Raw genomic sequence first — 12,246 nt, 5'->3', positions numbered from 1 at the left:
CCCCCTTGACTCATTCTTTTTTTGTTTGTTTGTTTTTTTGGTGTGAGGCAATTGGGGTTAAGTGACTTGCCCAGGGTCACACAGCTAGTAAGTGTTAAGTGTCTGAGGCCTGATTTGAACTCAGGTCCTTCTGACTCTAGGGCCAGTGCTCTACACCACCTAGCTGCCCCCCCTTGACTCATTCTTAATAGTAGGTCCAAAGAGTACCTTGAGATCAAACTTCAAGCCTTCCTTAGTATGACCCTCTTAATGTAGAAAAAGTTTTCAGAAGCAGAAACTGAAAAGGCAGAGAATGTCTGTACTAAAATCTAACACCAACTTTTCTTACTTTAGTGTTTGTGATTTTTTTTTATTTTGATAATTATATTTTAATATAATTGGTTTCCTTTGTAATCATATGTTGTTGTTTTAATTTTATTCATTTAGAAACATTGTTCTTAGGTTTTTTCCATAAGCTTCAGCAAAGGTGTATATAACACAAAAAAAAAATGTTTTAGAACCCCTGCTATAAACCAACCCTGAATGAATACACACAGTCATACTCACATTCACGTAGTATCACCAGATTTAAGGTATCCTTTTGTGACAATTGGAGGACCTCAGAAAGGCTTGATTTTATAACCCTGACCCCTTAAAGAGAAGAAGAGGCATGGGGTTACAGAACATGAACTCTGGCATAACTAGAGAAGTTGGAAATCTGATTACTAGTGGGGAGGGTGGGTTCCTTGATAAGACTAACTTTAGCTTTTGAGTTAACAGTATGTTCTTGAATTCTTCTAGGAGTATGAAGTTCAAAATAATAAAAATAGATAAGTAAACTCCAATACTGAAAAGTTCTAACAAAGTAGACTAAAGCCATCAATTAAAATAGATGTTCCAAATAAAATAAAGTGTGTAGGATTAGAATATAGTCTATACATATAAATTGTTCATTGCCATGACTAAATTATTATTATTATGATGTTTTAAATATAGTTGATTGTCCATGAACTAACTGTAGGAAGATTATAGTATAAAATAAAGACCAAATTTTAAAGCTACAATAAGAACTTGTTTCATTTTTTAAATAGATACGAAACAGTGGTTCTGGTAAGGAAACTCAACTTCGGGTCTCTTGGGAAAGCCTTTTGAATGCAGAGCAGATTGGCAGGTGGTGGATTGTAGGGTCATCATGGAGTGGAGCCCCAATGATTGAAAGCAACAGTAATAGCCAGCAGAAACAACCTAAAGGAACGGTAAGCTAAACAAATAATAAGGGTTCTTGTTTGGATTTCATTCTTATTATGCTATTCTATTTATAGTTCCTCTAAAATGTAAGCTTTTTAGAATAATAACTACCATGTATACATGCACATAGTAGGTCCTTAATGCTTCTTGAATGAATAATATTATGCAAATACACACACATCTTTGAAAACTAAAAGAATGATCTCTAATTCCAAGGTGGAAGCCACATAGTGATGCATTTTTTTAATTCTGAAATCTACTTCCTATAAGTATGTAAGCTTCTGTTGTACTAGAAAGTTACTGTTGGAAGGGACTTTAATGGTTATACTTAAAGAAGTTAAGAGTAGGTGACATAGGGAGAAATGTAATACTGATCAGAATAAGTGGTTTTGAGTCTTGAAAGAGGTCTTTTACAAGATGGAGGAGAGAAGCCAGGAAATTGCCTGAGCTCTCCCAGGTTTCCCTCAAAAACAACATTTAATCAAGCCTCTAAACAGATTCTGAAACTACAGAACCTACAAAAAACCAGTCACAATCTTCCAATTTGAGATAATTTGGAAGATTTCAGGAAAGGTCAGTCTCAGTTGGGCAAGGGAGGAGCATAGCACAGTTTACAGCACAGCTTGCAGCACAGCGCTGCCCTGAGGAGGTCTGGGCGAGTCAGCAGGAAGCTCTTAGCCACAGTGGAGCAACTGAGACCCCTTGATCCTGTCTTGGCAAGCTGTTGTTGCAGCAGACCAGTGGTGAGATCCACCAGCACCCGCTGAGAGGGCAGGCTGCCAACTGGAGGGCCACCCACAGGACAGGCTCAACCAGGCCTCGCCATTCCAGCACTCTGGGAGCAAGCACAAGGAGCAAGCCCAGGTGATGAGAAATCCACAAGCCATAGAGGCCTCAGAGTAGAAAGCCAGTGACACAGCCCCTACACCCCAGCACGAGAAGCTTGAAACAGTCACCCTTGTGCCCAGGAGCAGACCTCAACTTTAAAAATAATAAGCTGCAATATGAGTAAGAAAGAGAAGAGGGCTTTTACTATTGAGAGCAAAACAGAAACTCAGGTGAAGATAATACTCTCAAATCACCTACATGTGAAGCCTAAAGAGGGAAAATGAGTTGGTCAAGACCAAAAAGCCTTCTTGGAAGAGCTCAAAAAGGATTTTTAAAATCACTTGAGAGAAGTAGAAGAAAAAATGGGGAGAGAAATGAAAGCAACACAGGAAAATTATGAAAAAAGAATCAGCAGCATGGAAAAGAAAGCACATTCCTTAAGAAATTCATTTAGCCATATGGAAAAGGAAGTGCAAAAGCTTACTGAAGAAAACAGTGCCTTAAAAATTCAAATTGGACAGATTTAAGCTAATGACTCCATGAGACCAGGAATCAGTCAAACAGAATCAAAAGAATGAAAAAAATAGAAGAAAATATGAAATACCTCATTAGAAAGACAGCTGACCTGGAAAATATATCCAGGAGAGACAATTTGAGAATTATTAGACTACCTGAAAGCCATGATGAGAAAAAGAGCCTAGCCACCATATTCCAAGAAATTATCAAGGAGAACTGCCCTGATATTATAGAATCAGAAGATAAAATCATCATTGAAAGAATCCACCGATCACCTCCTGAAAGAGATCCCAAAAGGAAAACACCAAGGAATACTGTAGCCAAATTCCAGAATTATCAGATGAAGGTGAAAATGCTCCAATCAGCCAAAAAGAAACAATTTAAATATCATGGAGCCACAGTCAGGATTGCACAGGACCTGGCAGCTTCAACATTAAAGGATCACAAAGCTTGGAATATGATATTCTGGAAGGCAGAGGAGCTTAGATTGCAACCAAGGATGAACAAAAGTGAGCATTCTCTTTCAGGGGAAAAGATGGATGTTCAATGACATTGGGGACTTTGAAGGTTTCCTGATGAAAAGACCAGAACTGAATAGAAAATTCAATCTTAACATACAAGACTCAAGAGAAGTTTAAAAAGGTAAATGGGGAAAGAGGTCTTTTAGTTTTAGTTAAAGGTCATTTTAGGTCATTTGCTTTAGCAAATGCTTTTTAAATCTTTATTTTAGTCCATTGTTTTCATGATCCACCTCAACTATACTGTTACCATGTAAGATTTCCTTAGTCAGGCATGATACCCATCTATTCCTACTGCTTTCTCTTAAGTCTTTTCTTATTTCTGTGTTTTCTCGTTGAATTAAGGCACCAAAAGTTAAATGATTGTCTCACTGTTGAAAGGTTTCATTTATAAGACTAAGTCATTTATATTGAAGCAGTTTGGTTCAACAGATTTTTGAGTACCTGATAGTTTTTTTTCTAGCTGCATTAGTTATGTCTATGTAACATAAAATTTATTAACTTTTAAACTTTGTGCAGAACAGTGGAGGTTTTTTTTTTTAATGCTGTAGAATTTCACTAACAACTTTTGATTTTATTATTTGGCATCAGATTTCTCCTTATACTTTATTTTGGGGTCAAGATGCAAAAAAAAAATTTTTTTTTAATTGAGGGTTTTTTGCTAGAGATTTAAATTTTAGAAATTTTCACTATCCATGGTATGCATAAACTCATGGATTTTTCCTTCGAGTCTTGTAAGAAAAAGAGTTTTTGTTAAGATATATGCTTATTAGCCATGACTTATTTTTTCTTCTTTCAAGGTTAGCTCAAAGATACTAGAGCTTGCCCGAAAGCAGAGAATGAACACTGATATCAGAAGGAATATTTTTTGTACGTTGATGATTAGTGAAGATTTTTTGGATGCATTTGAAAAGCTTCTGAAGTAAGTACATGTAGGAATTTATAAGTTTCTTTTGTAATTTGACTATTTTTGTCTCCAATTAGGGCTAAATCAAATAATTGGTCCTTTCTGATCTTCAGACTGAAAATGTTTCTAAAGCACATTGGCTGGGGAAATTTGCTTTACTTGACTATTATGTGGGTTTTCTTTTCCTTTCCTTTTTTCATTGAGAGGGAAATGTTCAGGAGAAAGAATAAATATTTGTTAAGTGCTCTTTTAAGAGGCACTGTGTATATACTGAACATATTTGAATTTTGATTAAGGATGGACTTTTAAAAACCTTTATTCTAAACATATGTGGTACTTTGGTCTAGATGGTTTAATGGATGGAACAGACTGATTACTTAAGAAATTTTCTACTGCTCCTTTCTTCCTTTTTATAAAAACTAAGCATCTCAATTCAGCTTACTTTCTAGTACTTGTCTTTCTCCTCCTGGTGAAGTACAGTAAACAACTTGAAGATAATTGAGGAATCTGCTGTTTGAGTTTTTTATTTAGATAGAACATTTACTTCACAAATTCTGGCACTTTCTATTATGTAAGACAAGAAGCACTCACTTTACTTTTTTACTTTTGCTCTAACTACTCTAATAACTACATTTTGTATCTATTGAACTATAGTTTATTTCATTTTCTTGAGATGTTTGGTGCTTGCCATTTCTAGTGCCTTCCTTTTCTTCATAAGTACTAAATGCTATACAGGCATGAAGCTTCTGATTTTGTTTCTTTTCCAAACTACTTTTTCTACCATATGGGGGGGGGGGGGGGGGGGGATGAGGGTTAAGTGACTTGCCCAGGGTCACACAGCTAGTAAGTGTCAGGTGTCTGAGGCCAGTGCTTTATCCACTGTGCCACATAGCTGGCCCCTATACCCACCTTTTCATTGAAATTACCAAGGATCAAGGTATATGTTGGCTTGGTTTCCAGGATCTTGTCAAATTCTTCATAGATTTATCTTCCTCCTCAGCAGTCGATGTTGGCATATAAACTGCAGTTATTTTCATAGTCATCTTTATGCTTATGGGAGGCCTCAAGGTAGAATAAGTACTGGCTCTGGAGTCAGAGGATCTGGGTTCAAATCTCACTTCCATTGCTTAATACCTGCATGACCTTGGACTTTCCTTGGACTCAGTGGCATCCAGCTATATATCTGTGATGATCCCACCTTCATAAATACTGCAAGACAAGATCATCAGGTGTTCCTGTAAAATGATGTTTCTTATTGCCTATGAGCATATGAAACCGATTCATCCAATTTCTTATTTGCCTCTCCAGGTAGAATACCTCCATGATTAATCTTTCCATTTCGCCACAACTTTCTGTTTTTCTGGTTTCGTTTAAATATTAGAAAAATCCTTCCTCTCCTGCTGGGCCTTTGCACCACTGGCTATGGTTGCCTTTCATATTAAAAGTAAACTATAGGGGCAGCTAGGTGGCACAGTGGATAAAGCACCGGCCCTGGATTCAGGAGGACCTGAGTTCAGATCTGGCCTCAGACACTTGACACTAGCTGTGTGACACTGGGCAAGTCACTTAACCCTCATTGCCCCCATACACACACACACACACACACACACACACACACAAAGTAAACTATAGGCACAAAATAATTAGTATTAATTTATCAGCAATTTGTGTTGATGTCGAATGATCTAGTTACAATATTCAGGTAGAGAAAGAAGCAGAAAAAAATTAATAGTTTTAAGTGGTTGGGTAGGAAAACTTTAATGCATTTTATTTAAAACTGAGAAGAAAACAAGGGAAAAGTTTCTTCCCCCATGACTTCAAGATTTCTGGAAACCCTTCTACCTCTAAAGTCAGACAATTTTCACTTTTTGAGGTCAAAAACACTAAATAGCCAAATGATTTCCTTAAAATAGATCTAATTCATAAGATTATATATGATTTGACAACAGCATTGATCTGGCCTTAATTCATAAAATTATTGAATTTTAGAGCTAAAGAGACCTTAGACATCTGCTTTAACCTCAGTTGAGGGGGAAAAAAAGGAAAAAAGATTTTGTCTATAGTTATACAGATAGCAACAGATCCAAAACTATAATCTCTGGTTTCCAACACAGTGTTCTTTCTTTTCTAATGCTGCCCTCTGTTAACAGATTTATTTTTTTCTTCTTATTCCATCTTTTGAAATTTATTTCAAAGAGATTTTATTCTCTTTTACTTATGTATAAAATAAATAGATCCTGTCTTAAAACAGTGAAAACTTTGGAAGTTAAATGATTTCTAAGCCATTGCTATTTCTTACTTGCAGGCTTGGACTCAAGGATCAGCAAGAAAGAGAGATAGTTCATGTCCTCATAGATTGTTGTCTGCAAGAGAAAATATATAATCCTTTTTATGCATATCTGGCTAGCAAATTTTGTGAATATGAAAGGAGATTTCAGGTAAGATGAATGCTTTATGACTACTTAGATGATAAGTACTACTCAAGTTTACTCATTGGCCAAATATGTTTTTCTTCTCTGTCTCCTCAATAATTTTTTCTTCCTCCTCACCATGCCCCCAGGTCCAGATGTATGGTATAAATTATGTTATAGCTCAAGTTAGTTTCAGAGCCAAGTTTATAACTTGAGTTCTTATTACCTAGTTGTAGGTCTTCTGCTAAAGAGTTTCTTTAGCAGTATTTGAAATATTTCATTTCAGTGTATTATCATCTACTTTAAATTAGGAAATTAGGTGTTGACAGTAATTGTTATAAAAATCCTTAGCTACATAAGAAACTGGCATGTTTGCTTTCAGAAGTCTTGACATGTTTAGTAATATTAAATACATTTTAACTTGTTACTAACTGAAATACTTCATTTTATAGGAAGTATGCAATTAATAAGGGTCACATTCCTAAGTGCTTTTCATATCACTTTTCATTGAAATGTCAACAAAAATGATGATTTGTGATAGCATTGTTTTAATGAGAAAAAAATAGAATGGCATTGTATTATATGATGTTACATCTCACTTCTACCTATGCATTTGTTGCATTGTGACTTTTTTTTTTCATTTGGAGTAGATGACATTCCAGTTCAGCATATGGGATAAATTTCGGGATTTAGAAAAATTGTCAGCTACTACATTTTCCAATTTTGTGCAGTTGGTGGCCCACTTGCTGAAGAAAAAGTCACTTCCACTTTCCATCTTTAAGGTTTGTAATTAGTTACCAAATTAATATTAACCTTTAAAATGTTTTTGTTTTAAACATAAATCTTTTTTTTTTTTTTAGTGAGGCAATTGGGGTTAAGTGACTTGCCCAGGGTCACACAGCTAGTAAGTGTTAAGTGTCTGAGGCCAGATTTGAACTCAGGTACTCCTGACTCCAGGGCCGGTGCTCTATCCACTGTGCCACCTAGCCGCCCCAAACATAAGTCTTTTCTTTTTTTTTTTTTAAGCGAGGCAATTGGGGTTAAGTGACTTGCCCAGGGTCACACAGCTAGTAAGTGTTAAGTGTCTGAGGCCGGATTTGAACTCAGGTACTCCTGACTCCAGGGCCAGTGCTCTATCCACTGCGCCACCTAACTGCCCCTAACATAAATCTTTTTAAAATGACTTCTGCTGTCTTGTTTTATCTCTTTATAATAACTGAACATCGTATTTGTATCCAGCGACCAAATAGCTTATTTATTCCATACGCCAGTACATTCAATAAGCATGTTCAGAGGTATTTTACTAGCCTAGCTAAGTGCTTATATAACAGAATTTAGTATTTATGTGCGAGTTGTGATTGTAAATTCTCAGGCTGATAAATCTCCATATTACTTGGAGATGATGGAAATATACCTATGCCAATGTTAAGAGAAAATAAGGAAACTTAGTGGATGTGCCCACATTTATAGAGGTAGGTTAGTGTCTACGGAATTCTGTCATTTGGTCTGGAAATGGGGTATTGGATCAGAGTCCCTGGTGTTAATCATCAGAGATTACTTTTTTCTCTCCCATCTCTGTTTCTGGGTACCTGGCTGAGAATGGGATTTAGTCTTATCCCTTGAAGTCAGTTGAACTTTTCCAACAGATACCCTGAGCTACTTGGCTATGTTATGGGCTTGAGAGTCTATCCAGAGTATCTGAGAAACATTCCCTTCCTTGGCATCTCTGCTAATAATGAATGACTTAAGTGGCTTCTCTTCTTCATCCACCAAATGGAAAGGTTGAACTTAATCCACAACCATCCTAGAGTCTTGTTATTGGGGGGGAGGGGAGGCAGAAGGATTGTGGAATATTGTAAAGGCAGAAAAATTTAACTTTTTAGAGAGCTTATGGTGAGGGATCTGTAAGAGCTGACTCCAGAGGGAGAGCCACCACTAGTGAGTCGTCTTCCTATGTGTTCCTCCCATAGAGCTGGCATAGAAGACAGACACGTCATTGTGCAGCCAACGTGTGTCCAGGACTTAACCCTATGCTGGGTGCTTCTAGCTCCTGACTTAGATTGTCAGTCACAAAAGAATGTGATCAAATATCTGTTAAGTGCATCATCTGTGTGCACTGTGAGGCCACAGTTTTTCCTTAAAGTATCATGTCTGCTCAAGGAAACTTTAACTCTTTTCTGCTCTACAGGTGGGCTCTTAGTCATTTATTTCAGTTTGGACACTAAATATTGACAGCTGTGTTGTTTTGTTTTTTAAATTTTTTTGGCTGGATTTGAATTCAGAGTTGTTGTGCTTGTAACGATTGGAATGACGCCACCTGCTGGAGACTTACTGTAGAAGAATTCTGCCCATGAAGCAAAGGTCTTTGAGGGCAAGACCAGGCTTCAGGAAGTGACTCGGACTAGTGGGAGGAGGAAGGAAGAGACTGGCACTCGGTCTCACGCTCTTTTTCCTCTGGACTCTGGCGGAGAAGGGAGCTAAAAATGTGCTCTCCCTTTAATAGATAGGAATCTAGGCCTTTTTCTCTCTCTTTACCAAATTCTTATTCTCCTTAATAAATGCTTAAAAGTCTAACTCTTGCTAAAGCTTATAATTTATTGGCGACCACTCATTAGATATTTTAGACAGTTTAGCTAGAATTTTAGCCTTAACATGCTCAAATCCTGGTTCTGCCACTTGTTAGACTTGTGTGACTTTGGACAGGTTACTTAGCCTCTCTGGGCTCAATTTGCTTTTCCACACGACGACAAAGTTGAACTAGATTATCTAGTGTCCCCATCCATAAGCTTGCTAATTTGCTTATTTTACATAGTTTTGTTGTTATTTAGAATTTATAGTTTGCTGTGAGTTTGTACTTTAAATTTTTTAATGGAGAAGAAAATTGAAACAAAGACAGTGCATGCATGCAGTCTATAGTGATGTAGTAATGGTTTTGCCCTTCTCTTTGGTAAAGAAGCCCATGAAGATTTGGCCTTTCATTTCTTGACCAAGAAGTAGTGGTTCATTAGAAATGTGGCAGTGGGGTATTGTACTGTTGTCTGGTTCATAATTTTATAAGGCAAACTAATAACCCTTTCAAAATTGTTTTTCTTCTTTTTCTGGAAGCCATTAGAACATTTTTAATAGAATTTAAAATTCTTTTTCACACTGTAATTAATATTTATCTTAGGTAATTGAATTCAGTGAACTGAACAAACCTAGAGTCCACTTTTTACGGAAAATATTACATATGCTATTAATGGAAACAGAAGTTGAAGAACTTACCACGATTTTTGGCAGGTATGTAATCAGATTATGAGATGTGGGGAGAAAATGACTTGAACAGTGAAATGTTCCTGGTTTTTTTCTTCAGTTCAATTGATTCCATCTACAAAGTTAAATTTTATATGGAAAGAATTTTTGAAGCTTCATTTTAAATAGATATTTTAATTATTTTGCCAGAAAGTGCTTGTTATAGAAAACAAAGCAACTAAATGCTAATCTGTCAGTACATAAAATGTTCTATATTTAGTATTATTAGAAAATGATGATTTTATTGCAATAGTCAGTCCTTGATTTTTTAAATTTATTTTTGGTAGGGGGAGGTATATAAAAGAAACTCCTTTTGTTGATTCTCATATTTTTACACTTTTTTTTTCCCCAGAGTATCTGATAACCCAAAGCTGGGAATGTTGCGGGAAGGTTTGAAGCTTTTTATTAGCCACTTCTTACTGAGGAATGCACAGGCCCTCCAGAGTGCTGAAGAAGCCAGTGCACTTAAAGAAAGAGCCGATCTTGCAACAAAAGCTTTGCAAGGAAAATCATCCTTAAAAATGTAGTGTTGGAGGAAAGGGTCATGATTGGAGTAAGGTGGTGAAACCAGAAAATCTGTAGCCTTACAGAGCAATGTTTCTGGATATGAGAACTCTGAGTGAGACATCACAAGAATCTATTTATTTTTATATATCTTTATTGTTTATGTATAAAGTATATTGGGTATAAATTTATACTATTTTTATATTGAAAATTGGTTTTCTTTTGCTGGATGTAATGAGACCGTGATACAAATTAAGAGCAAACCACTAGATGGTGCAATAATCATGAAAAAATTCAATGTCATTGGTGACTTTTTTATAAAAAAAAAAAGAATTTCCTCAATAAAATTATGTAAATGTAATTTTTATTGTATTTGTTTTTTAAAATATTATTGGGTATTTCGTGTATAAATTTTTTTTCTTTTACTTCTCTTTTTAAATTTATTGCATTTGTCTAAATAATTCTTTGTCCTCCCAGGATATGAGGATAAAATCTGCAAAGGGGAAAATGAAAAAGATGTAAAAAGCTCAAATTCTTAATTGAATAATAAACCTTACCTTGAAAAAGGCAACAAGATCAAACTACTTGCACTTGGGGGATAAGCATATATGGTGTTGGCTTCCAAATGTTTTTTAGTTAATAAAATAATGTACATAGAGGGCTTGTGACAGCAGCAGTTGCATTAGTAGTCTTAGAATTGTTGCTGATCTGACCAACTCAGTGGAGAACTGGGCCCTCTCTCTGATTTTCACAACCTCTTTCATGTCTCCAAAAGGAAGATTCTGCGCCAGAGCTAAAGCATCTTCAGCTGTCTCCGTGGTCTGGGACAGAGGATTCCAAGCTCCCTGCCCACAAAATTCCCTAGTACAGCCCAAACCAGATGGAAATGGAATTGAGAATTATTTAACAAAATAAATAAAAATATACAACTTTAAAAAATAAAATTTACTCCATTTAATGAAGTAAGGATGCATAAAAGAACTCAGAACTTGCTTTGGTAGTTTACGTTTTTTAAGTATTTTTCCTGTCTCCCCAACTAGAAAGCTCCTTGATGGCAGTAACTGAAGAATCTCCAATGCCTAGATGTAATAGGTGCTCAATATATTCTTGTTAATTATTTCTGGTTTTTAGAAACAATTTGATCGTCCTATTTTCAACAACGTGATATTAAGTACTGCAGATTTAAGTTTCCATGACAGTATTTTGAACTCTTTGGAGGAAAGATACTCTCTAAAAGGTGTTTCTTGTAAGTAATATAACTGAGGTGGTTTTTTTGTTGTTGTTGTTTGTTTTTTTGAGGGGCCAATGAGAGTTAAGTGACTTGCCCAGGGTCACACAGCTAGTAAGCATCAAGTGTCTGAGACTGGATTTGAACACAGGTCTTCCTGAATCTAGGGCTGGTGCTTTATCCACTGCACTACCTAGCTGCCCCCTATAACTGAGTTTTTAAAATTTTTTAACAAACTAACTGGTCCTTATACATCCAAACGAGTGTTATGTCCTTCATAGCGGTCACCTTTGGAAGCTATACATTTATGAAAACGTTTGTAAAATTCCTCTTAGTTTTGGTTTCATGTTATTTTAACTCTTGACAATAGCAAAGCTTGTCCTTCAGTGGTGAGTCTAGAAATCACAAATCATTTAAATCAAATATGGTAAATGAGATGGATGATATAGCTTAATGGTGCATTTAGACCAAAAAAATTTTTGTGACTAGAGCAGCTCTTTAAAAAGAGCTTCCAAAATTATTCTGAACGGCATTACACATTGTCGGAATAATTATTTGTCTTCCACAGTGATTATTTTAAAGGCTCCAATGCTGTCATTCCTGTACATGTGTGTGCGTGTTGTATATGTGTATATACACACACATATGTGTGTATAATAAATTCTAGTGTATTTTTAGAGTATCCATTCAATTTCTTTGTAGTTATTTCTCCTTAATCCACCTTCTATACCAGAACCTCCGTATTTCATCCTCAGATTCTATATGTAAGTGAAACCACTTTATGCTGTGTTTCTTTTAGTAAACAGCCTCCTTTGA

At 35.9% G+C, this 12,246-nt stretch overlaps 1 protein-coding gene across 1 annotated transcript in view; it reads left to right on the top strand.

Annotated features, from left to right (window-relative positions):
* The window catches only part of NOM1 (nucleolar protein with MIF4G domain 1), a 30,467-nt gene extending 18,434 nt beyond the window's left edge, over positions 1–12,033 (top strand). The window contains exons 6-11 of the mRNA XM_043969049.1: positions 1,071–1,235; positions 3,890–4,011; positions 6,302–6,434; positions 7,058–7,189; positions 9,577–9,686; positions 10,051–12,033. Of these exons, the coding sequence (XP_043824984.1) occupies positions 1,071–1,235; positions 3,890–4,011; positions 6,302–6,434; positions 7,058–7,189; positions 9,577–9,686; positions 10,051–10,225 (837 nt within the window). The 3' untranslated portion in view covers positions 10,226–12,033. The remainder of the gene's footprint in view (positions 1–1,070; positions 1,236–3,889; positions 4,012–6,301; positions 6,435–7,057; positions 7,190–9,576; positions 9,687–10,050) is intronic.
* The last annotated feature ends 213 nt before the right edge of the window (positions 12,034–12,246 follow it).

Source organism: Dromiciops gliroides, chromosome 5, assembly GCF_019393635.1.
Source record: "Dromiciops gliroides isolate mDroGli1 chromosome 5, mDroGli1.pri, whole genome shotgun sequence".
In the NCBI taxonomy this organism is placed as follows: Eukaryota; Metazoa; Chordata; class Mammalia; order Microbiotheria; family Microbiotheriidae; genus Dromiciops; species Dromiciops gliroides.
This window is presented reverse-complemented; position numbering and strand designations above follow the sequence as displayed.